Below are 27203 nucleotides of genomic sequence, written 5' to 3'. Positions count from 1 at the left end.
CATGACTTACGTGCTTCTGGGACATATCCAAGACCAGTGCATGAGTATGATCCTTGAACTACAGATCCTTGAATTAGAAATCCTGGTCTTCTGGAATTACAGGCTTGCACCCCCTTTTTGAAAAAACTTGAACTGCTCATAAAAATCACGTTGCTGCCCTTAGCCATGACTCAGGGTGACTTGCACTGCCTCACACTCTTGTTTTAGCTGAGGGCAGTGGCTCGGTCATTTTACATGCACTGTGCCCCACCTCTTGAAACTCAAAATTATGTGCCGCTTTTAGCCTGGGATGCCTATCCTCTGGTGACAAAGATAGTGAACAATCTCACTGGACCTTGTCCAGTTTTCTTTTATCAAGACAGTCCTCCATAGCCCCAGTAAATGCTCAGGATGAAGTACCTCCTGTGGTAAGAATTCCTTCTGTTTTGCTTCTTTGAGCGTATAGGTGGTAACTTTTTCTGTGAGTTTTGGGATTGTGATAGTCGGCATCCAGCTTGAGCAGAGCATATGGGTCCTTCTCTCTATCTCTTGCCCTCACAGCTTTTCACTTCCATGTGGTGCAGAACTGGGGGCAGCGACTCACCTGGAAATGGCCTGGCCATCCTCTGCTTGGGCCAGCCCTAGTCCTCTCTTGATCATCCAGTGGTGGCTTTGGATAAACTGTGACTTTATGCTTTGGGGAAAATAATAGCCGTTTATTCAGAAAGAATCGGCTGGTGAGCTGGTGAAGTCGTCACTCTCCTCTTTCAGTCCGTCATTGACTTGGGCAGAGGCATGTTTTTATTTACAACCCTTGAAAAAGAGCTGTATAAATGCAGAGCATTAATCTGAGAGCTGCCATTCTTCACTGTTGCTTAATTTACTACTTATTGCTTATTTCCAACCTGTGAGAAATTTGGTTGTGTTTTTTCTTAGAAACAAATCCTGACTTCTTCAGTAGGTTAAATTCATTCTCAGCAATTTGAAGTACTATCTGTGCTATAGTGCATGACTCTCTAACTCCACATTCTTCTGTTGTCCTTGTACATTGGCAGCCTCAGCCTCTCATAGTAAAGGATTTGAATTTGAAAAGAATCCGGTTTTAGTTATTTTGTACATGGCTTCCTAAGATTAGAAAATTTAAAATTACTGATGCTATATTCTAATTTAATTGTGGCAGGTGACCAAACTTAACTATGTTCTGAGACTAGCTTTTTTTTTAGGTCTTCTCCTTCCTTCCTGATGTAGTTTCAGGACTGTTTTCTTAACCTTTGCCATTTTTTTTAAACTAGGTTCTTGATGTATTATGGTTAAATAAAAGCACATTCTGTATTCTCCCTTGCACTCCATGCTGTGCAATGTAGCCTAATGGAAAAGAAGTAGCTTTTCTACAGTAGATGTGATAAAATTTCTGTTACTTTGTGACTTTTGATTGATATTTAGCAGCTGGAGCTCTCACTTGCAATTCTATTCCAACAAGACTTTCATCTCACTCATGCTCTTTCATCCCTAATAAGGCCATAACTCAGAATCTCCTCACTCAAGTGTCTGTAAGGCACCTTTATTTTATATATTTTCTTTTAATTGCAGGCATCCAAAGCACTTCACCCTGTTCAAGATCTCTGCCCATATAATAAGTAGCAAATTATAATGTGAAACTGTTTGCGTGTCTTAAATGAAATGATAGATCTACAGAAATCGTGGGTATTCTCACTCGCTTTTGTTTCACCCTGTAGGAGAAGCCTACATGAGAATGAGCCGGCTGCCCGAAGCAGAGCACTGGTATGTGGAGTCACTGAGATCCAAGAGTGACCACATCCCAGCACATCTCACCTACGGAAAACTTCTGGCTCTAACGGTGAGTTAATCAGCAGCTCCTGGGAGTCAGTCTCGGGCCTTTCAAGTTGCTGAGGTAAAGGAATGGCAAGAGCTTGGCCTTAAAATCGCTTATTGCTCTATTTATCACTGTAGTTCAGTAGTGCCTTCTAATTAAAGAATTTGACAGAGTAGGTATTTATGAAACATTTTATTCTTTACTGAAATACCCCCACCTCTGTGCTGGAACAAAACAGTTATAATTGCATGTAACAGGTCATACGTTATAAAGCTATAACAGAGCCTTATAACAAGTTGTAAGGAGTTCTGTTTGGCTGAAAAAGACTTTATTATAAGTAGTTTAAGTCACAAGTGCTGATATTAATATAAAAATATATTCTTTTATATGAATCCTAAGGCATCTTAATGTTAATTGGATTAGGGTTCCTTTTGTAAATGTTTTTGTAACACTAGTTAGACTGTGATATTCAGAAGTATATTGAAATATTATCTTCATTCTGCAGATATGGTTGTATGCAGATATGCAGTTGTGGTATAGGGAAGTTCAGAGTTTGGCCTGGACTTCTACTAGCAGCCCATGGCAGAGCTAGGAGTGTAACCTACACTTCCCGAGTTGTGTGTCTCATGCTTTGAATTACACTTCTTAAGGAGTATCTCTCTGAGTGTATAAAAAGAACTAGTCAAGTACCTTCTAAGACATACTTCCACAAAAAAGAAATCAGGAGAGTTGGACTTTTTTATTTCTTCAGAATTTACTCTGCATTTTGAATATAGATCACAGAATCACAGAATCGCTGAGGTTGGAAGGGACCTCTGGAGATCATCTAGTCCAACCCCCCTGCTCAAGCAGGGTCACCTAGAGCACGTTGCACAGGATCGCATCCAGGCGCGTTTTGAATATCTCCAGAGAAGGAGACTCCACAACCTCTCTGGGCAACCTGTTCCAGTGCTCTGTCACCTTCACAGTGAAAAAGTATTTCCTCATGTTCAGATGGAAGCGTCTGTGTTTCAGTTTGTGCCCGTTGCCTCGCGTCCTGTCACTCGGCACCACTGAAAAGAGTCTGGTCCCATCCTCTCGACACCCTCCCTTCAGATACTTGTACACATTGATAAGATCTCCTCTCAGCCTTCTCTTCTCCAGGCTAAACAGGCCAAGCTCTCTCAGTCTTTCCTCATAAGAGAGATGCTCCAGTCCCCTAATCATCTTTGTAGCCCTTCGCTGGACTTGCTCCAGTAGTGCCACATCCCTCTTGTACTGGGGAGCCCAGAACTGGACGCAGTACTCTAGATGTGGCCTCACCAGGGCTGAGTAGAGGGGCAGAATCACCTCCCTCGACCTGCTGTCAACACTCTTCCTGATGCAGCCCAGGATACCATTGGCCTTCTTGGCCACAAGGGCACATTGCTGCCTCATGCTTAACTTGGTGTCCACCAGCACTCCCAGGTCCTTCTCCGCAGAGCTGCTTTCCAGCAGGTCAACCCCCAACCTGTACTGGTGCAGGGGGTTAGTCCTCCCCAGGTGCAGGACCCTGCACTTGCCTTTGTTGAACTTCATGAGGTTCCTCTCCGCCCACCTCTCCAGCCTGTCCAGGTCTCTCTGAATGGCAGCACAGCCCTCTGGTGTATCCGCCACTCCTCCCAGTTTTGTATCGTCAGCAAAGTTGCTGAGGGTGCACTCTGTGCCTTCATCCAGGTCATTGATGAAGAAGTTGAGCAAGACTGGACCCAGGACTGACCCCTGGGGGACACCGCTAGCTACAGGCCTCCAACTAGACTCTGCACCACTGATCACAACCCTCTGAGCTCTGCCATTCAGCCAGTTCTCAATCCACCTCACTGTCCACTCATCTAACCCACATTTCCTGAGCTTGCCTATGAGGATGTTATGGGAGACAGTGTCAAAAGCCTTGCTGAAGTCTAGGTAGACAACATCCACTGCTCTCCCCTCATCTACCCAGCCAGTCATTCCATCATAGAAGGCTATCAGATTGGTTAGGCATGATTTCCCCTTGGTGAAGCCATGCTGACTACTCCTGATCACCTTCTTGTCCTCCACATGCTTGGAGATGGCCTCCAGGATGAGCTGCTCCATCACCTTTCCAGGGATGGAGGTGAGGCTGACTGGCCTGTAGTTCCCTGGGTCCTCCTTCTTGCCCTTTTTGAAGACTGGGGTGACATTGGCTTTCTTCCAGTCCTCGGGCACCTCTCCTGTTCTCCATGACCTTTCAAAGATGATGGAGAGTGGCTTAGCAATGGCATCTGCCAGCTCCCTCAGCACTCGTGGGTGCTTGTAGCCCCAGCTAAACTGGCTCTGTGTTAGTTATAGCACAGTGCCAATCCCTCCTGGATTTTCACATGTTTTGAAGATGAAAATGAATTTCCATTTGCTTCCCTAAAATAATTATGTTTTAAATTATTTACCATTTCTCATTATTCCCATTTTTCTGACCATCTCCTCTCTTTCCTGTCCATGTTGTGTTTTTCTCTGCCACATTTGTTGTCATCGTTCACCCCAGTAGTTTCACGTTTCCTTCCTATGCCCTATTGGTACCTTTAATCTTTGTGCCTCAGTCTGAATAGCCTCCTCAACCTCTCGCCTAGCTATAAGCTTTCGCTCTGACCTCGCTTATGCTCTATCCAGTCTTTCAGCAAAAAAGACCTTGGCCACGGTAGAGAGATTCAGTTAAGAAAAGTAGTTCAGAATTAATTCCTGGCAGATCCATTGCTACTAAAAGTAGCTGAATTTGGAAAAGGAGGAGGAGTCAGGAGGAGATTAGAGCAGAGGGATTCTGTGGGAGCAGCAAGTGACAACATAATTAGAAAGAATTAAACATTGTTAAGTGTTATCACATAATGTCAAATACAAAGCTTGATTTAAAAAACAAACACTGTATGAATGGAGATCTTTAGCTTTTAATGGATGTTAAGCTGTTAGTGTTATATCCCCACTGCCTATTACTTTCAATCTCTGGAAAGACAGTTTTTACTGTTTTTTACTGTAATCTCCATTTCCAGTTAAGATTTCTCAGATGCTGGCAAATACATGCATGTACTGATCACCTTCCTCTAGAATAGAACTGTAAGTAGTTTATACAGTAAAATTTCCTAATTGACCTTGCTTTTCTGGTGGATATCTTTGTATTTTGCACCTAAGAATAATATCAGAAAGTCAGCATTATGGGTTTCTTTTTAGAAGTTCTTTGATTTAAAGGTGTCTCAATTTGAATACAAATCTCTCTATTCTTTTTTCCTACGCCTGACTTTCTTGTGGTTTTTTTTCTGCATATTTTTTGGATTGCTGAGTATATGAAATATAAGATCTGCTAGGGAATATCTTGCAGTTTCTCTGTGAAAAAAGTCTCACAGTTTTCTTTAAAAAACAAAACCAAAAAACCCCAATCTCATAATTCCTTACAAGCAATGAGAGCCACTAAAGAGTTTTTTTTTTAATTTTGTCCCCTTGTTATGAAAGTACAGCAATAGCATTAAATGTTAGTGGCATACTTTGAGAGGAAAGTGATGAAAAATGTACACAAATCCTTATAGCAGAATTGAACTGTTTACATTTCTCCAGGGATATAAACACAAGATACATGTGAGGTGGTTTGTGCCTTGAGGATCTGAGCTATGTTTGTGAAAGAATGTGTCTCATTAGCAAAAATGACAGGAGCTGTATACAACTTTGAACAGTGTATACCTCAGCATGATAGACCAATAAAATACTCTGCCTCTTCTTTTTCAATGCATGCTTGCTTACCAGCACCCGCTCTTTGCCATAATTTTAATCTGTTCTCATCAAAGTTATTTATTATTGTCTCTTGACACTTTTTCTTTTACCACTCTCACTTCTTCACATATTCAGGACAACATGTATAGACGGGTTCTTGTCCATTCCACTAACAGCAGCCTAAGCTGAAAGGACGGTGCTGATGTCCTTCCTGTAGTGACGCAGGATTTCATAAACACCTAACCAGCAACAAGCTGGTGACAGTGTAAGACAGTGTAATTATAGTTGGAGGAAGATTTTTCTGCTGGATATTTTGTTCATGAGAAAAAGTGTTCATTTGTCTTTATTGAAATTTGGGACTTAATTCATCTAACTCTTTCAGCTACAAAGTCTGAAAAGGCATTCAATAAAAAATCGGATGATGAAGAGATTTGGCAGTGGAATATGAAATTTTTGTCTCCATGTTGGAGATCTACCCTTAATCAGTTTTGCAGCCTACCATCTGCTCACTTATTCACATGAAATGAATTTTGACGAGTTTCTAGTACACTGTACTGTACCAGTATTAGTTCCCATAGTATGTATGTGATTGCCATAACTGACGTGCTTACTGGAAGTCTGCATAGACTTCCTTGGAATTCGGTATAGTTAGAGCTGCTCCCTTTGGCATAGTTGTTCAAGTACCTAACTTGAGATACCACAGTGATTTCTTCTTCTATTAAATCTTGCTACTTAGACTCACTGTCATTTATTCACAGCCTGTGTATTTAGGCCAGAGGAAAGCGTACTTTAATTTTCTGATGTAAGAGGAGAGACATTTTGGAGGCATATTTCCTGTCATCTATCTTTTCTTTTTTTTTTTTTTGGAACCAAAATTCTGACTTCTTTAAATCCTTTCTTTGAATAGTAAATGCTGACACAAAACTATTGATAACATTTCTCTGTGTCTTTTTATCACGTCTCTTTTGTGTAAAAGTGAAGGGTGGAAATAGGTGCTAATGTAGATAGAAAAATTTTCTCTATCAGTGAAATTGGAGGGTGAGGGGAAGAGAAAGGTTTCAGACAAGCTCCTTCATTCCAGCCAAAGGCAATTGTACTATATAAAACCCTAGCAGCAAAATCAAACCTAGAAAGTTCACAAATTCAGAAATGTTTTACTTCCTGACTTAAACTGCAATGGAGTGGCTTAATTTTAACCCCAGCTTTTCTGCCTCCTGCAGTCTGTTGCCAGTATTAACACCTACTAGGAGCAGCATGACATGATTCATTTATTCCCTTAGTGCCACTCTGGGTAGCTGGACCAGCTTCTTGTACCTGCTGTTTTCTTCCCCTTCCTGTGAGCAACTGGGAGGGCAACGTATGCCCAGTGTATTGGGATTTGCAGAATTGTTTGTTGTTGCAGCAGGCTGTAATTTCCCAAGTTTCAGCAAAAGCTTTCTACAGTTTCATACCCGTGGGCATATAAACAAATGAGCATTTTCCAGAGTGCGAGCCATTTCTTTTGTCCATGTTTCATGGCCATGGTTTTATCAGACACAAACTAGGAACTGTGCATATGAAAAACATATTTTCTAAATTCACAATGACTTGTGCCTGTCTTTCTTCCCCCACCCCCCCTTCACTGATGGGTTCTACAGCATAGTTTAAAATAAAGGCACTGCACACTAGGTGAATTTATTAGCTTAGCAATGAAGAATAGTTACTTTTTTATTTCTAACTTGAACAATAACTTGCATGAGCAATCTGGACTGAAGTCAGTGTGGACCCTGCTTTGAGCAGGAGATTGGACAGGATGATATCTTGAGGTCTCTTCCAACATGAATTGTTCTATGATTTTACATACCTTTCCTTGTTTCCATGCTGAAGCCAGTTCCAGTGTACTAAAACACACTGTTAAGAATCAAAGTCCTGGTACTTACATGTATTTAATATTAAAATCTATTATTCTGTCTTGCTGAGAAGAGATTTTTAAGCAGGATTATCTACTACTTGAATGTTCTGCCTTTTGTGAGTTCATGAGCTGCATCATTTTTACAGCTGCCAAAAAGGTAAATCACAATTCATCCAGGGGGGTAAACTTAAAATGATTGTAATCATGCTGTAAGTGACAGATACTAATTCATGTCATCATCTGAGGCTGATTTTTGCCAGCTTCTGATTTGCATGTAGCTAATGTCACTACTGTTCCAAAGGGCAATTTACATTTTAATCTTGCATTTTATAAGATGAAATCAGCCATAGAAAGCAAAAGTCTAATCTATGCTATTAAAATTTCCTTGTGCTAATTCTTTTGGTTTTGTGTATGCTCAGTATAAGCACATACAATTTGTAAATGATTTCATTCATAAACTTACATATATTCCAGAAAGCCTTTAAAGGACAACACAGTATTTTTTTATTTCTATGCCACATTCTCTTTCCTCCAAATGAACATTCTAAATGACTTTGAGGATATTAACAAGCATTTTGTTTACTTTTACAAAATTTTTAATACATAGTTCAAAATGTATCTATTCAAGAATAGGAGGGTTTTTTTTTTTGTTTTTTTTTTGAGTTTAAGTTTAGAAGTATGTGAAAGTTGACAGTATAGAGCAGTATGAGACAAATCTCTGACTGGTCATTAGACAAACCTGAAGAAATAATATTTTCTTCTTCGAAATGTATCCAAATTTTGCATGTGTGCATCCAGAAGTTTGGAATGACACAAAATCAAAGAAACACAATGAAAGCAAAAAGTAAAAAGTGAAATAGAAATCCAAATAAAACAAGCTTCCCCTCCCTATCCCCAAAAGCCTTTTGATGACAAACTCATGTCCTGCAGTAATAATTTAAAATATTAAGGATGTCATTCTCATCAAAATTACTGTCAGTAAAGTTTACTTTCTGAATAGCTATAGAGGTTCTTAAAACTCAGAATATGCTGTCCAGCTTGTAATAACTGTAAGTTACATTTCAATATAAACTGTGTAGACACAAAACAAAAAAATAAACCAAAACCAGCTGTTAAATTGTCATTGATTCTTGAAAAAAAATAAGTGGTATAGTTGTAATTTGTATGCAATAAAAACTTTGGAGTCAAAAATTCTTATTTGTACTGAAAGAATTTTTTTTAATGCAAATATTTGTCTCAAGTCTTGTTAGCTTTGCTGGGATAAAGCAAATGCCAGATGGACTTGAGCATGTCCCTGTATACGCAGGAAAAATGCAGACAAACTGAAGAGCTCCAAAGGAATGGGGCTAATGAATTTACAGTCTTCTTATCTAATATTAATAGTCACATAACCCATATATTGGATAATATTATATGTTCATATCTGAAAATTATAGCTCACTGAGCTTCAGTTTTCCGGAAGATATATTAAAACAGCAAAATTTACTGGTTAAAAGGTATGATTAGCTGCACAGCTAGTAGAATAATTGGAAAGCAGCCAATTGTCTGGGGTTTAAGTTTCTGCTGTTCTTTTATTTATTTATTTTCAGAAACAAAGTATAGCTCTTTAGCACTGCAGTGCTTTATCATTATGTATTTCCGTGTTCTTCTTATATCTCTCACTTGTTAAGCTGCATAAATTACTTGAGAAATTTATTTGTCAAAGTGATGTGTTAGTTGACCTAGTCAGTCTACTGGTAGCACATGAGTTTAGAGTCAAAGCACCTGGGCCTTATCCCTTACTTAGGTAATTTATTTCTGTATCACAAAGGAAAGCATAATTTTTGTAAAAGGCTTTAAAATTGCAAGGCTCCCAGTTCTAAGATATAAATGAGTCTGTCAAAAATGACAGGGCCAGGTGAGACCGTGAGCATGTGCTGTAATTCATTTTCCATTATAAAAATAGGCCTTCTAGGAGAAGAAGGGTTGGCTATAATGCTAAGAAAATATCATGCATAAGTAAAGCTTTCCCTCCCCCCCGCCTTCAGTCTATTGTCAGAGGGGGCGCTGATAAACCCTCCCTTCCAGTGGCCCCTGCTGTCAGACAGTGGATGATTGCTGCAATAGCCCTCTGTTGCAAGAAGCTTTATTTGCATTATAGATAAATCTGGGCTGAAGATTTGCTTTATCTGTTGTGAGTGGACTTCACCCCACGTACTGCCCCTCACATAGTTGGTAATAATGCCTACTCTGGCTAATGTAGTTAGGGGCAGCTTACTGTTTTAGTAATTAGCATGTTGCATCTAGGAATTACAAGCTTTGATGTATTTCTCTGGGAAAAAATGACACAATGATTTCTTGCATTTTACATAGCTCCACACAGTGCTATTCATCTGTTTTTACAGGCTTGGAAAATCACCCAAAGTGCTGTAAGAAAAATTTATTTTGCCATATAAAATTTCTGTATTACAGCTCTAAACCATATTAAATTCAGTCATAATCACACTAGAAGATTCCCTAAAATCTAAAATATTTTATTTTAAAACATTTTTCTCCTAAGGGAGGGATGAGGACACAGACATGATAGAGACTGGCACTGTTTTGGATTAAAATAAAAGAAACAAGGTTGTGACATTCAAGTATCAACACTGAAGTGAAATAAATTTTCTCAGTTTCAAGATATTCCCTCTTCAGTGGGTGGCCTTATTTTTGCCTGCAGTTGTTTGTTTGCTTGTGTTTCTGACAAGCTGAAGGCCAGAAAGGTATGCTGCCATACTCAGTTAGTGGTTAAATTACTCAGAGCGCCACTGTGAAATTCCCTACAATATTTAGTAATCGGTGTAGTCCTTGAAAGTCATCCCAAAATAAATATAAATAAATAAAAAGATGGACCTAAGTAGAAGCCAGTAAGAACAGAAAGAAAGGGGACAGCAGAGGAAAAGAGGAATGTAGTGCAAGAATGAATAGACTAACTCAACGCTTTCTATAACTATTTGCTTAATATGTTGTAGCACAGAAAGGAAATCTGCACTTCTGTTGGACAGCTCTGTCATAGTCTAGTTTCACTGTTGTAGCTTGATGGCTACTCTTTTTCTGTCTCACTAAATTTACACAATTTTTTTAAAAAAAACAGGAGCAAGGAAGAACAGTTATAATGTCAGAACAGGCATGACTCATCTTAAGACTTAGCAATCGAAATGCTGTATGTTAAAGTTAGATATGATTTTCTAGAGTAGTTTATCCCTTCTTTTAGTAATCAATTCTTTTAAAATGGAAAGATATGTATTTTTAATAATACTTCTTTTGGGAAAGATAAACAAAAGCCTACACATATAGAGATCTTTAGTAAATTAAAAGGCATTTTCAAAATGGGTCAATTTAACTAGATGAGCAAAGCTGTTTGTTAGATATCTCATTTTGTGAGCCTAAATCCCTAGGCTGTTAATACTGTTTCTTTCTAGGAAGAATTTTTAAATGAAAATAAGGTATTTCAGTTAAACTTCTATCATAACAAAGTATAAATTACATTGAATCCTTGGGTAGATTCTCCATAAGAGATTAAAGTAAGCCAAGCAATGAGCACTGTTACTTTACAGATATTTTCTCCTGTGTATCCATTTTTTCTTCCAGGTTTGACACAGACATTATAGTTTTTCTTGTCACTTTAAATCCCTTGAAGGATAAAACTGATCCAAGCACAAAGTTTGAATCTAGTTCTGAAATTTGCAAAACGTCAAAGTTTTCTTTTGTTGTTTTTGATTTCCCATTTACAAGCAATTTATTTGGAGAGGGTCCCCCTTCAATGTGGCAATTCGTGTTTATTGAATTAAGAACCATAAGCCCTGTTTTGTTTTAGATTTGGTTATCTGGTGCATTAACACCTCCAGGCTGAATATCAGGATTTCCAAACTATAGAAATTTCAATAACTGACATGTCTTGAAGTTGTACTTCTTTTGAGGTTGGCCACGTGCCACAAGTATTGCATTCATAGATGCGCTTTTCAGTTCCCTTAGGCCATATTTTTGGCTGCATGCCAAATGTAACAGAATTAATTGTAAAGCGGAATATTTTCATTTAAATATAAAATAGATGTCTAACTAGTTGGTAAATGACACTGGAGCAGCTCTTTAAAGGTATTTATGCATGTAATCCCTAACCAACCTCCTTTAGGGATCTTATCCTCTGTATCTTGTTTCTAACTTCCTGTAGATGAAATAAGGGGGAGCCCAAAATTTCTCACTTTACTCAATATAAATGTAAAGCTTGTTATAGGAACCACTGACACACACAGGATTAGCTGTTTTCATGAAAGAGGGTTATCTCTTTGTTTTGTTACGTGGTTGAATATAGCCCCCACTCATCTGTTATTACTCTGCATATAGTAATTTTGGCCGTAATCATAGAAAAATGCATGATATAAGCCAAATTTAGTTTAGGAAAAAATGATAGGACTTCATGAAAGCAGCATGTGGAGATAGTGAATTTATATTCTGCTGACTGGCTGGTGAAATACGAGTAGATATTAATACACTACTTTATCAGAAAATATAAAATGTGGCTTAAGACTGAATGGAAAAGAAAGTGCCTAACACGGAAATTTACTTAACATTTCATTACGTATTCTTGATATAAAATAATCTAAAGCATAATGACCAAGGTGAACATTTCAATATGTTTCTAGGAAGTAAATAAATCACAAGGTGTGCAATGAAATCTGTTCTTTAAAAGTTTATCTAAGACTGTACACAATTTTTTTGGAGTGTTAACAGTAATTTAACCTGATGTAAATTCCTTTTATACATCATGGTTTCCAAAAAAGAAAGACACACTATATATATATATATATATACACACACACACACACACACACACACACACACATACACACACACACACACGTATATATATATATACACACGTGTATATATATATACACACGTGTGTATATATATATATACACACACACATATACATACACATGTATATAAAACAAACGATCTTCCAGAAAAAAAACTATTTTTATATATCATTTTGTATGCTTTAATAAAGCAAGAATGCTTTTTGTGATATGATACCCATAAAACAAGAAAATGAATGTCAAATAGGTCTAATATATTATTGCTTAATCAGATACATACTGCTTTGCTTGAAGAAAATGTCACCTTCATAGGCTTTGAATCATGCCCTAAGCCAGTAAAGTTATGAGCTGTGTTTTAGATTCCTAAATCTATATATAAGCAGTGGTATCATGTTCAAAAATGCTTAAGCTCCAGTAGGAAGGGAACCACTCAAGGTGCAAATAGGTGATAGAACTAAAAGAATAAATTGTATCTGATTGATCCTGCCAGGGATTATTTTCATCCTGAGTGTATTAAAGTCCTTTCTTCACTTAAGTATTAATTTTTAGAGGAGGGACATAGAGCTGGTGTATATCAGTGACCTTGTTGATTCTTGATAAGTCTTTGATAACTCCTTGATAACTCTTCAGTTCACTTGTTATTTTAGTTTAGTTAGCTCAGCTAATTAAAAAGTTTTGAAGACTGTATCACTCTACCGAAGAGTGGAGTCTCTGCTTTACTGATTAAACCCTTGCACAGATTCAAGCATGATGCATATTTATGAAATACGAAACCAGGTGAAAATGCAGAGACCACCTAATTTGTTGAACCACCTTACCACTAGCCACTGTGTCACCTTAGTCTGCACAAGAGAGTTATTCAGAGCTGCTCAGCTGTATTAATCTTTTCCAATTTTATTAGCATCTTAGGGTCTTGGGCCTCTGGCAGCCTGAAGTACACCAGCTGCCTCAACATAAATTTGGCACAGTCTGCCAGCAGCGTGAGGAAAAAAATTGGAGTAGGTAGAAAAAAACAGTAGTTTTATCCTTAATTTTTTAATATTTTAAGGATAAATGCAAGGAATTTTACTGATATGTCAACTGCCCTTAGCTAGCTCTCTTTCATCATGGTAATCATAAGTCTTTTGTAGGAAAGCCCAGTTAAGCAATATATCTGACCATATTAGCAAGGTCAGGCCCAGTGTCTGGTCTCTCAGGAAAAAATAAATAAATAAAAACCCTTTCAGTTGACACCTGCAAAGCATTGGTGTCTTAAAAACTGAGCTCCTTAATTCATATTCAAATGCTTAATAACTATTCAACTTCAAAAACTGCAAACAACTAGCCACACCAATTTGGAGTCTGCATGATCTGTGGAGAGTGGGATATTTCCGAAAGCCAGGACAGCTGGTGTGCTAGCTTATAAGAGCCATACTTTACTTATGTATACTTTCCAGGTCCAGTAAGGAGGATATCAGCACAGTCTCCCAAAATGTGAATTGTCTTCATGAAGCATCTTCTCCCCAGCAATGAGATTGCCATTCGTTGTTTCATGCTGGTGTATCCTTGGTGTCTGCACGGAAATGCCATAAATGTCCTGGTGCTTCGTGTGGAGTTGGATTGAGTATCTCCATTAGGTTTTGGGCTAGGACCACCTACTTGTTTTCCCAGAGCAAACTAGTAGCTGTCAAATAACACCTTTTCATTAGCTACCGACCAGGACTGGATATGAACTAGTGACCAATAGGTGAAAAGTATTTTTTTTATCCCTTTATTAATCCTCAAAGCCATCAAGTCCTTCCATTAAAATCTTATGAATAACTTTTTATCCTTGAAATAATCCTGCTAGTATGCAGTTGTAAACCTATATTTTTTACTTTTTGACGTTGCCAAAGCATGTGGTTGTGTATGTACAACTGCAAACTCTCCTGCTAGAAATTGGGAGCTTTCCAGTGGCTCTCAATGCCTGCATTTCTATGGGTCAATGCACATAACAGTGAATGCGCACATAAAATGCCATCCTGCACCAAGTCACTATTTTTCAGCTGTTTAAATAATTACTGTGGATTTGCTTTAAAATCTAGGATTTTATTCCCTCTGTTTTATTTAACACTGAACCCATACAATGGGAAAAGATAGAAACTGGGGTTGCCATCTTAATCCAACTATACACTGTATATATTCTGTTATGTTAGTGAAGGTGCACATTGGATCGCAGAAGAAAGTTATTGCCTTGCGGCAGACGTAAGTTGGATAAATGCTAAAGTTTAATGGTGGAATAGCCTGATTCTGTCAGATGTTTGGATTTTAGATCATCTGACACACCAATAAAGCTTATTAAATCTGTGCTGAGGTATTGACATTTTAACAGCAGGCAGGTGGCACCAAAGCGGACATGGTAGACAGCATGGCGCAAGCTTCCTCGGAGCGCTGTTCTGCGAGACAGTGCTTTCATTCGTTTCATGACAAGTGTGGGTATATTAAAATGACGGCCAGCATGAACAAACGGCTCTGTGCTGATCATTTGTAGTCAGCTCATTTTATGCCTTAGGTGATACAGCATAAGATTCCCCCCCCCCCCCTTTTTTGAGTTAAAGGAGTATTTGGGCCTGTTAATAGCTCAGTCATTCTTTTGATGCTGTATACACTGGCACCTGTCATCATTATGTGCTCCAGGTCTCTTGACTGGTCACACCTTGGGTGCAGGATGGCATTTGGAAAGTGCCAAAAAGAATGGAGCAGTCATGTATTTTTGGTGATCCCAATAAATGAAAATTAATTATGTCTGACAAATATTCATGGCCTTATGGTCATAGTTCTGTAGGCAGAAGTTACATATTTTGTGACCATATTCAGTGAACTGTCCTTTTACATGCTAGAAATAGATAGAGGCAGAGTGCAACCAGCTAAGACTAATGATGTTAATCCATTAAAAAAGCAATGATGTAAAATCTGTAAGTGTTATTTCTGTCAGTATTAGTGATATATATGGTTGGTGCCTGTCATTTAGGAGCATCTAGACTGGACTTGCATATGTCGCAATACCTTTTGCCAGACTAGGAATGCTAACCTTGCAGTTAAATGTGTAAAGTTTAGTTAAAATTAAAAAAAAATAAAATAAATAAAACAAATGCCAACAGCGCCCCCTCCCCTCCAAAAGATTTTCTATGTAAAATTCTGAACAATTTTAATTTGAATAATTATTTTATACTGACAGGAATTTATGCCATGTTTGCAATTGGAGATTATTTTCTTCTTCACTTCTTGTTCTGAACCATAGTTGTATGCTGTATATTAAAAAAAAAAATGTGAGGCAGTACAACATTGCAATATAAGATAGCATATTCTTATCACCATTGCATCATTTGGCTGACGGAAGCCTCATGCTTTGTGAATATGGTGAGTTTAAGGCATATGGGTTTACCAAAGAAATTTTTATTAAATAATAAATTCTTACCTGCCATGAACATTCATTTTGTGAAACTATGTCAGTGTAAATGATAAGGCTGCTGGTATCTCTACCAGGACGTTCTCTTGGAAACTTGCCTGCTATCTTGGTTTTGATAAAACCTGGTCTTGATAAACTTCTTGGTGTGCTGCAGAACTTTTCTCTCTCTTTATTTTATTGTCTTTAAGGCAATTCCCTTGAGGGGAATACTGAGAATCTGGAGCAGCTATAATCATGAACAGACCTTGTTATTATTCCTGTGTTAACTTGTGGGATAGTGCAGGATGTATGCAACGTTCAGATATCTATTTCTAGACCACATAACCTGAGAAAGCCTGTGTGCATATATCTGTGAAATAGCACTCAGGGCAGCCCTGCGAGCACCGACCACAGTGCCTTTCTTCCACAGCGGTTGTTCTTTGTTCTGGAGGCCCTCTACCTTATAATACAAACCGCAGCAACTAATTTCCTGGGGTTAGGGATAAACTGATCACAGGTACCTTACTGAATAGCTGACGCTGACTGGTGGTTGAGTATCAGACTAGGCTAATCCAATATTACTGTTTTCTTCATGAAAAGAGTAATGACCAGTAATAGATCTGCTCCGGCACTTTGTGCCTGATAGTGCAACTTCAGTGACTTGATGGTTTCAGTGACAAGAGAATCTGTAGTTTAGGGTATGCCTGCTCTTTTTACCACCATTTCTGTTTTTTACTGACATTTTGTCATAGCATTGGTCATTGTCTTCAAAAATTACTGTTTCTATTTCTGTTATGTTTTATGGTTTACAGAGCTCTGACTTTGGGTGAAATCTTGCTTCCTGTGTTAAAATCAGAAATATTTTCTATTTGTGTTCCTTTCTTTTTAGTGACTTTACTGTCAGCTGTGTATATAGTGCTATTTGGTCAAATTAACACATGCTTTTCTCATTTGCCTATCTTTTTGTTAATGACGATGACTGAGCCTGACTCCCCTCTCTCCCCGTTTTAGCCTGGGTCTGTATAATGCTTGTCCTGATGCCTGCCAGAAAAGTAGCATATAGCTCCACGTTCACCCAAATCCCTTTACAGTATTTGTTGCAATGGATTTCTACCACTTCCTTAGTTCATGAACATTGACAGGGTTGGATACATTTTTTACTCAGTCTGGAGATCTGCAGCTGAAGTAGCTGACCGCAGAACTTACTGTAACACTTTAAACATTCATATTTACTTAGGCTAAGTCCAGTGATAATAGTAATTGTTTTTCTCTAGTGCCTGGAATTTTGAAATCATAACTGCACATGATGGCTCCATGGTGACACACTGTTAAAATATTTTTTTAACTCTTTTTTTTTTTTTTTTTTAAGGGACGCAAGAACGAGGCAGAGAAGTACTTCATGAAGGCTATTCAGCTGGACCCTACCAAAGGAAACTGTTACATGCATTATGGTAAGGTTCACATAGATAGACAGGGTTTCCACACATAGTCCAGGCTCACTGTTAGTTGCCCAGAGTGATTAAGGATTTGAAAAGTGCTACTGGCAAAATACCTCCTTTAATGGGAAAGAAGCTAATCTACCATGTATAACTTCATCTCCATTTCAATTTGTTAATTGCTGCAAAGGGAGAGGAAGATTTTCGTATTTTACATAGCTTTCCTCCTGTGAGGGGAATTTCAGACTTGCTGCCTCTCTGGGAAAGAAGGAAGGTGACTATTGCCATATGTCAAAGCTTCATAGCCTGGAATTATTATTAACAGTGTTGGCCTAGCTTTGCTTGCAGCCGGTGGGTGGGCAACTAAAGGTTATGCTTCAGAGTGCATCAGCTCTGTAGATGCCTGTGTCTGCTTTTTGTTGAGTGTTTATGGGCCTTACATCTGCCTCCTTTCCAGCATCTTCGTAGCTTGAAATAGATAAGTATTATAAAAGGTTTTTAACAAGTTGGCTATACCTCTGTCATACTAAGCCACTAATGTGCTTAAAGCACACAGTTAATTTGAAGGTATCCTTATAACTTTGGATTGCTTTTGCTGGATGTGCAAAAAATATTTCCAGATGTGATTAGTCCCAAGGAACCAAAAATATTTAACTTTATGGACTAATTCTTACTGTATTTTAAAGCTGATAATAGACAAATCTAAAAATGCTAGCTATGTAGTCCCAATTGAAAAATATAGGAAGAAGGAATAAATTTCATCTTAGTTAAAGAGGAAAGTGGGGAACCACAGGCACACTATATATATCTTCATATATTGTTTTAATTTCCTCTGCTGGTTCCAACTAATAAATGTAAAATAAATGAAAATGAGTGGCCAAAAGGGAAAATTAATCTCACGTAATAACTTTGTTTTTACTTTGTGTGATTTCTTCCTCTGAATTGCTGGCATGTTGTCTTTCTGTTTGGTTATCTGCAGTGTAAAATCCTGTATGTTAGACTTCCAGAATCAATGCATGCATTGTTACTTAGAACATGTCATAGTATTTAAACGAATGCAGTTCAGTGTTGCATTCCTCTTACTTTGTATTAAGGATTGTTGCAGTTAGTGACCTTGTCTTCTATTTATAGCTGTACAGGTAAATTTGATAGGTGTATTTGTGCACATAAGCTCCATTATTTTAATTGGATTTAAGTGCGGTTGATGGGATCTCAAGATAATCAGTAAAAGTTGCAGTAGATTGTTTCTTGAAATCATACTCAAGGCCCCTTCCAGCCCTGGTTATTAGGAAATCTATCTGAATGCAAATGCAAAGGCAGGTCTGAAAATTCCATCTTGGCAATTGAACTTATGATTGTGTACATTTTATTACAGATCTAGGCTTTTTTTCTTTTTTCCTAGCATTACTTAAAAAGCTTGCAGGAGGTTTGTTTTGTTTTTGTTTTGTTTTGTTTTTTTCCACTGGAATATTGCCTCTGTGTCATTTTCGGGTGGCCTAAAGCTAAAAGAAAGGTTATTGGGATCATCGTTCATCTATGATGTATTGGCTTCTTCATTACCAGACTACAGTATGAAAATAGCATATTGTTTCCTAATTAAGATTATTCCCTAAAAAATTTAGCAAGTTTTTCCTCTGTTGTATCATAGATACAATACCTAGTGATTTCTATTTCATTGCGCAGAGGTCATTATTGCAACATACATAAGACTCTGCTCTGCAGAGGAATGAAGGTCAAAATTTGGTCAGTGTTTGGAATATAGTAGTAAAATCTGATACTGCAGGGCTATAGACACAGAAGACTCGCTCTCCCAAGCACTGGGTCTCTGTTATGAAATACTTCATATACAGACAGCTTTACAGCATTTAAATGAAACCTTTGATTACAAGTTCTGATCAACTCACTGAATTCAGCAGTATTACTCCATGTTTATGTCAAAGTAGCTGTGAGGAGGGTATGATTTACTTATGCTTGGCTTAGATGTCTGTATAGTACAGGTGATCTCAAAACCTCATCACTTCAGGCACAGAACTTTGTAAAATTTGAAATGAATTATTTTGGCTTTTTTTTCCTCCCTCCCACCTGTTTCCTTGTATTTACGAAGAACTTGTAGAGTATGTGTCCAGGGACACTCCAATTATTAAACAGGAATCCCTAGTGAACACTTTTGGTAGGTTTTATCTCTGCATCTCATGAACTTGTTTTAGCAGCTTGTCACAGGTACACTCTGTATCCTGTATGCCAAAAGTTAAACCACAGGGGAATATGTCCATATTTCTCATGCAAATCTTAAAGATTCATTTTTTCTCAATATGAAGATATTGGAACAGGGAGTAAAATAGTTGGCATCAGCCCTAAAAAAACACATGCCTTACAGCACAGCCAAAGAGACAGAGTGGTCAGCTGGGACCCAACAGTGTGTTGATGGAGTAGCATGAATATATGGACTGGAGGTATTATTCCAAGTGCACATGCATGCTCACACTTGTAATTTCTGCTCCCAGGATGTGCAGATGTTCTTTTTGACATCTAACCTTTTGGATTTTTTTTGAACTATCAGGAATAACTGTCCATGTATTATATCTTTTAGGAGGCTTACACTTGTATTTTAATGTACTTTAATTCAGCCAAAGCTATTCTTAGATGATGTGAGTTGGTGCAGGAGTCAGCTTATTTAGTCACATGGAAATTTGGAGAGATGTGAACAGCTTCATGATTGCTTCTTGGGATAACACCACTGCAGCACATTTCTCTGATGAAACTAGTGTTACAATTAGTTTTGTATAGATAATTAGCTGGCTGTGGATTTGGATTTAAAACAGTATTTCTCGAACTCATTGTGCTTGGAGATGTCTGAAGGGAGCAGAACTGGTGGAAAGCTGAAGGGCTACAAATCCCTGCACACTGCAGACATGTTGCCACTTCGTTAGACATAACGAGAAATGGCTGTTGCTACAGTGACCCCGCAAAAGAGTTTCCAGATAGGGGGGCAGTCACTTTCAGGCTGAAAATGCAGGCAGCTGCTCACCTGTGCACTTTTTTTTTCTTTCTTTTTTTTTTTCCTTCCCTCTCATATACCAGTTATGTGAATATCTGAACTTTGTGAAGAACCATTGTATTATGAATAATATAGATGAATCAGGAAGAAGAAAAAATGAGAGAGGAAAGAGTGCAGAAGTAGGGTTCCTACATGAATAATTTTTTTAAAAATTTTCCGGCAAAACATACAATTTTTTAAATTCAAAACAGTGGAGGAGATTATTTCAGATAGTAGATCTGAATGTTCTTATAAAGGCTGAGTTTTTTTACAGAATATTTTTAATAAACATTTTCTTTTTTAAGAAGAAGTTTTAAGGTGAGCAATTTTGACCGAACCAAGTTGAACTTAGAAAAAGTTTATTTTTGAATCTCCATCTTGGTTTTCACTGGAAAAGTCTTTTTCAGAATATCTCACCAGCTTCTATTCAGGATATGGGCCCTCATTCGTCCTATCTTACTTTAAGCCTTTAATTGAAGTATGTCATTTTGGATCCTACAGGACCTAGGTGGTTTCTGTCATCAACAGAAAGCATTTGGTATCTGCAGTGTGATACAGAGCACATAGCGTGACATGGTCTTAGTTGCCTGTCTCCATTGACCATAGAGGGGACTCTCCTTCTAACTTGGGTACCCTGATTAGCTGCTTATGTCAAGATGGGATGAATCCAAGTGACAATCTGAGAAACCGTAGAGAGATAGCTATCAACTAACCAGTTGCAAAGGAATTGTTGTAAAAATATTGTGAGACCATTTGGCATTTGATATAGAAATAGAAAGGGGAACTAGTTTTATAATCTTGCATCATTTTCTCAGGAGTGCGAAAGAATGCCTTTTTAAATTGGGCTTTTAACACATGGTTTAGATTGAAAAAAAAAAAATCCCAAAGAGTCTGTAAGTCAAATTTGTTAGCAAATATGCCAGAGAGAACATAAGAATGTCCAGTGAGGTCAGAACAATGCAGTTATGTCCCAGAGATTATTTAGTTTTGGATATGCTATTGACCACCCACAAAGGAAATAGAGATCTTCCATTTCCATCTGCACTGAGTCTTACTCAGGAGAAGCTAAAGATTCTGTATAATGTTGTCAATGCACAGAGATAAGATGAATTTCAAACAATGGAATGCTTAAGTGCATATCTGTTTGAAAAGAAAAATTCTTCAGTATCTTATTGAGATGGCTGATATAAATAAGATGCAGTCTAGTTGATTTTGAAGTTGTTGGGTGCTTTATGTACTAGCTCTCACTTAAAAGCAAAACAAAAAAAAACAAATCTCCCCTTCTCCCTCCCCAAGTTACACTGGAATTTCAGTGGTGGAAATGCTTTACTTTCAAGACTTTTCTATTTCATTTATAACTTGCCATTGAAAAAGAAGGTGCTAAGACAGGTTCATTTTACTTGGTTGCTAAAAATAGGTGCTGCTACCATACCTTTTAAAGTGCATTTAGTAGCCACTTTCCACCGAAAGAAAACTTGGAAAAAAAAAAGAGAAAGGGGGAGTGAGGTTTCAAGATAAGTATGTGTACAGAGGTCCTCATGTTTGTAATGGCTTAATTGGAATGGGAGAGTCTAGAACCCAACAGGATGTTCAAATTAACTTTGTTTTATTAATCACCATTGAGTCCCCCTGTTAAAATAGTTCCCTTTGAATAATACATTGTTTCTAATAACTCTAAATTGCTTAACAATTCTCTTTTTTCATTATAAAAATGGTTTATTCTCATTAGATTAATTATGCATTCACTTAATTAGGCAAATCACATTGATCATCTGCCTTGTTCACTGCATTTCCAGTTACAGATTTAAAACAAAATGAAAAACACCCTGTCGGATTAGGTAAGATTGAAGAGTATTAGCTATACCGTTGTTGAAGACAGAACAGATTAAAATGTTCCCTGGCATTCTCGCTCTTCTTTTACCTTGCCTTTTGAATTTGTGATAATTTAGGAGTTGTTTTTATAGATTTTCTCCTATTACATGATTTTTTTTATATCAGTTTACATTAGTTGGGTTTTTTTTCACGTTCATCCTAAGTCTTTCTGATCATTGTTTCAATATAGAGCTTTGAGTTTATTATATTTGATGCCTAAATTTACACCTTTATCTGTAAGCAAATTGTATCCATCCTGTCTCCAAAGATGACTGCTTTACTGCTTCTAAGTCTCAGCCTGAAAATGGAATACAGCTGCTGTAGTTTAAGTTTCAAAATAAATTTCATCAAAATATGTGATAACAGATTTTCAAAAAACCCCATTTTTTCTAATCTTTAAGTCATATACTTACATATGTTAGTGTAATAATTTAAATATATGCATTCCATTTTCTTCTAATGTGTGACATATTTATAATCCTTTATAATCCAACAAATTACGTTGTTCAGAGTGCTGTAACTGTGTCTGTCCATTTTCTGAAGAACAGCTTAGGAAAACTGTGTTTTTTATCACATACATTTAAGGAAAATTTCTTATAAAGAAAACAGTGTAATAATGAAAAATAAAATGTCAAAATGCTCTTGGTAAGCAAGAGAAAAATCAGCTGTGACCTACTAAGTCTTATTGCTTTCTTCAAGAGTTTTATGCCATGGAAAGAAATGACACCAACTCCATAGGAAGGTCAGCTTTTATCTTTGTCAATGAAATGCATAAAACTGACTTTACAATCCATAATTCCAGAGAATTGTTCAGTTCTGACTGACAGGTTAGCTAAATGCAATATATTTTGAGTGATAAATAAAACAGAGTGCGTAGATCTGCTCCACTGGGAACACCAGATGCTACATGGTGATTATGTATTGGGAAATTAAATTCCTTGATGAGTTGTGGTCAGAGCCAACCAGATGTAGTATGTCCATCACTAAGTCACTTTGCCAACATTCCCAATGTACAGTCGTGACCCTTTCAACAAAGGAAAGTGGGTTTTTCTTAGGGGAGAAGGTGGGGGAGGGAAGGTTCAATTTTAAATCTTTTCAATATTCTAAGATTAGTCAAAATAGATCATGATTTAATAGGGAAACTATAAAACATGGTTATGATTCTGAAATACTGCATACACATACGTAGAACACATGCATTCTTTGGAGGCAGGATATCTCTGTCTTGAGCATACAGTGCTATCAAATCAAAATCCTGATTTTGGATTATGGCTTGTACCTGCTCTTACAATATCAATAAATATAATTCAAGGAAGACAGGATTCCTAAACATAAAATGGGACGATAGACATAACTGACTAGCATAAAGACCGTATTAGGCTTCCAACCTCTCTGCTCCCAGAGCTCTCCAATAACTTTGATTTAACAAAATCTTCAGCTGCTGTTAACATAGAAAGTATTTCTTGCTCCGAGACTGAAACTGAACAGGAAGAATATACTAGAAGCTGAACTATTCAGAAGAATATACCAATTTTCAGTCTAGTTTGCTGCTTTTTGGCAGCTATGAATAACTGTTTAATGAGCATAGAAAGATGTGTGGATAAATTGTCAAGTCCTTTTTGCTGCTCTCTAGGCTGTTGCTATCACACAACATTAAAATGAGATTATTACGAACCACTGTAATAAGTATTTATTCCAAACTCCCTTTAGAACCAATCACTTAACTGGAATGTAGTGGATTATTTCCAAGCAAGCTGGGTCACTGACCCTAAATGCTGTGGAATTTCCATGTTTCTGGCTCTTTCCTTGAATTTATCCTTAAATCTAATCATTCTGACATCCTGAATATATGGTTGACTCTGCTTCCTCAGCACAATATACTAGACTGCTTGAAAGATGTGGTATCGAAATTGTAGCTTGGAGACAGTGCTAGAAGTGTGGCTTTTTTTACTTCCATGTTGCCAAAATTGGGGGTTTCTGTGGATACTGAAAAAGCTTTGTGGCATGAACACCCCCAGAGACTGTTTTGTTAATGATCATGTATTTTGACCCATGAGTACCATCTCATGAGGATTTTTGAGGAGATAGCATAGAAGGGCTACAGAAGGTTGACTGAATAGTTCTTTCCATCCAAATGTTTCTTTTCCAAACCTTATACATCGCCAGGTGTCCAGAGAATGGAATAGGGTCCAGAATCTTGCTCAGTATTTGTGAAACATCAGGTCCTCTGTATTATATGTTTTCATCATCAATCTTATGTTTTACTGAGAGCTTCCAGTGGTCCAGATGTGGTCACAAGTTCAGTCATTAAGTCCCAAAGGCTTGTAATTTAATTTTTTCTCTATTATCTCTGGCCATGCTCTGGATGTCATCCAATGGTATATTTAGCACAGCAATAGATAGCTTTTTCAGACAAAGAAAAGGTCTAACAGAAAAGACCTTTCCAGACAGTGCAGATAGTGATGTTGGAGCACCCACTGACTTGGGTAGTCTTTCTACACATTTTTATTTGCATGGAATAATCTTCCTGGTGGGAAACATTTGAGAGAGTAAGTCCATCAGGACAGAATCCACAACAGCCCTTTCAGCAAGAAAGCTAGAAAGCAGCTTAAACAAACAGGGAACGGGATATAAGGAGTAGTAAAACAAAATGGAATGCTGCTACCATCTAGGTCATCCTGGCCTAAGTTCCCTTTGCCCCTAACGAATCTTCCACATTCAGCAAGAAATTGTCTGAACAGGCCTTGAAAGCTGGATCTTTAAGCAAACACTCCCTTTTTCTGGGAACTGGTCCTTCACAGCCAATGAGTCTGTTCTGAAGCTCTTAAAGGAAACAGTTAAATTAGGTCACTTCTATTGACTTGGCATCTTGCAACATTGATTCATCACTTGAAAAGCTTTGGATATAAACTCAGACAGGGCCTTTCCTCTCATTTCTTCTACAGAAAGCTATTCAAACCCTCCGTTCAGAGAACATCTCTGGTAACATCTGCTCTTTTGCTCTTTGCTGTCACAGCAGAGTTGGCATTGATGGTGGCTTTAGTGGCGGTTCTGCTCCTGCCAGTCAGATATGGTTCAGTTCTCAAGACATCTTTTAGCTGCTTTGTGTGCTTCAAAGACAGACAGAATGCATTTAGGTCATACAAATCTTGATCTTTATTTTGGTTTCTGTTGGAACTTGAAAATGCTTTGAATGCACTAGTGAAGCTTATTATAAACAGATTTGACAGCTGAGTCTATGGTCTTGATATACAGGCATACCTTGTTTTATTGTGTTTCGCTTTATTGCACTTCGCAGGTACTGCATTTTTTACAAATGGAAGGTTTGTGGCAACCCTGTGTCGAGCAAGTCTATCAGCACCATTTTTCCAACAGCATGTGCTCACTTCGTGTCTCTGTGTCACATTTTGGTAATTCTCGCAATATTTCAAAATTTTCCATTATTATTTTATCTGTTAGGGTGATCTGTGATCAGTGATCTTGGATGTTACTATTGTAATTGTTTTGGGGAGCCACGAACCGTGCCCATGTAAGACGGCGAACTTAATCGATCAATGTTGTGTGTGTTCTGACTGCTCCACCAACCGGCCATTCCCCTGTCTCTCTCCCTCTCCTAGGGCCTCCCTATTCCCTGAGACATAACAACATTGAAATTAGGGCAATTAATAACCCTACAATGGCCTTTAAGTGTTCAAGTGAAAGGAAGAGTCGCACATCTCTCACTTTAAATCAAAAGCTAGAAATGATGAAGCTGAGTGAGAAAGGCATGTAGAAAGCCGAGACAGGCTGAAAGCTCGGCCTCTTGTGCCAAACAGTTAGCCAAGTTGTGAAGGCAAAGGAAAAGTTCTGGAAGGAAATTCGAAGTGCTACTCCAGTGAACACACGAATGATAAGAAAGCCAAACAGCCTTCTTGCTGATATGGAGAAAGTTTTAGTGGTCTGGATAGAAGATCAAACCAGCCACAACATTCCCTTAAGCCAAAGCCTCATCCAGAGTAAGGCCCTAAATCTCTTCAATTCTATGAAGGCTGAGAGAGGGGAGGTAGCTGCAGAAGAAAAGTTTGAAGCTAGCAGAGGTTGGTTCATGAGGTTTAAGGAAAGAAACTGTCTCCATAACATAAAAGTACAAGGTGAAGCAGCAAGTGCTGATATAGGAGCTGCAGCAAGTTATCCAGAAGATCTAGCTAAGGTAATGGATGAAGGTGGCTACACTAAACAACAGATTTGCAATGTAGACAAAACTGCCTTCTATTGGAAGAAGATGCCACCTAGGACTTTGATAGCTAGAGAGAAGTCAGTGCCTGTCTTCAAAGCTTCAAAGGACAGGCTGACAGCAAGAGAACTAGAATTAAAAGTGGAGCCTGAAGATGTTACTGAATTGCTGCAATCTCATGATAAAACTTTAACGGATGAGGAGTTGTTTCTTACGGATGAGCAAAGAAAGTGGTTTCTTGAGATGGAATCTACTCCTGGTGAAGATGCTGTGGACGTTGTTGAAATGACAACAAAGGATTTAGAATGTTACATAGACTTAGTTGATAAAGCAGCGGCAGGGTTTGAGACTCCAATTTTGAAAGAAGTTCTGTTGTGGGTAAAATGCTATCAAACAGCCTCACATGCTACAGAGAAATCCTTTGTGAAAGGAAGAGTCAGTCGATGTGGCAAACTTCATTGCTGTCTTATTTTAAGAAATTGCCACAGCCACCCCAACCTTCAGCAACCACCACCCTGGTCAGTCAGCAGCCATCAACACTGAGGCAAGACCCTCCATCAGCAAAAAGATTATGACTCGCTGAAGGCTCAGATGATGGTTAGCATTTTTTAGCAGTAAAGTATTTTTTAATTAAGGTATGTACATTGGTTTTTTTAGACATAATGCTATTGCACACTTAATAGACTACAGTAGAGTGTAAACATAACTTTTATATGCACTGGGAAACCAAAAAATTCGTGTGACTTGCTTTATTGCGATATTCGCTTTAATGTGGTAATGTGGAACCAAACCCGCAATATCTCCAAGGTATGCCTGTAACAACTTCTCATGTTAACGTAGTTTTTAAGTTGATGCCATGGAAGAACATTTTTTTGAAGAGGATAAAGGAGAAGATATGGAGGACTTGGTTACAAATGTATGTCTATTAAAAGAAGCAAATGCTAATTATTCCCTATTGTGGGATTAGA

General features: G+C 37.9%; 1 protein-coding gene across 5 annotated transcripts in view; it reads left to right on the top strand.

The window, feature by feature from the left end:
• TMTC2 (transmembrane O-mannosyltransferase targeting cadherins 2) overlaps positions 1 to 27203 on the top strand; it is a 320399-nt gene that overhangs the window by 189046 nt on the left and 104150 nt on the right. For all 5 annotated transcript variants that reach the window (XR_010886594.1, XM_067312921.1, XM_067312901.1 and 2 more), the window contains 2 exons: positions 1716 to 1837; positions 17047 to 17128. Coding sequence is in view for 4 of the 5 variants with exons in the window: in XM_067312921.1 (XP_067169022.1) it covers positions 1716 to 1837; positions 17047 to 17128 (204 nt within the window). In the remaining variant the exon portion in view is untranslated. The remainder of the gene's footprint in view (positions 1 to 1715; positions 1838 to 17046; positions 17129 to 27203) is intronic.

The sequence above is a fragment of the Apteryx mantelli genome, chromosome 1 (genome assembly GCF_036417845.1).
Source record: "Apteryx mantelli isolate bAptMan1 chromosome 1, bAptMan1.hap1, whole genome shotgun sequence".
Classification (NCBI taxonomy): domain Eukaryota; kingdom Metazoa; phylum Chordata; class Aves; order Apterygiformes; family Apterygidae; genus Apteryx; species Apteryx mantelli.
The sequence above is the reverse complement of the archived record's forward strand: the minus strand, read 5'-3'. Positions and strand labels throughout refer to the sequence as shown.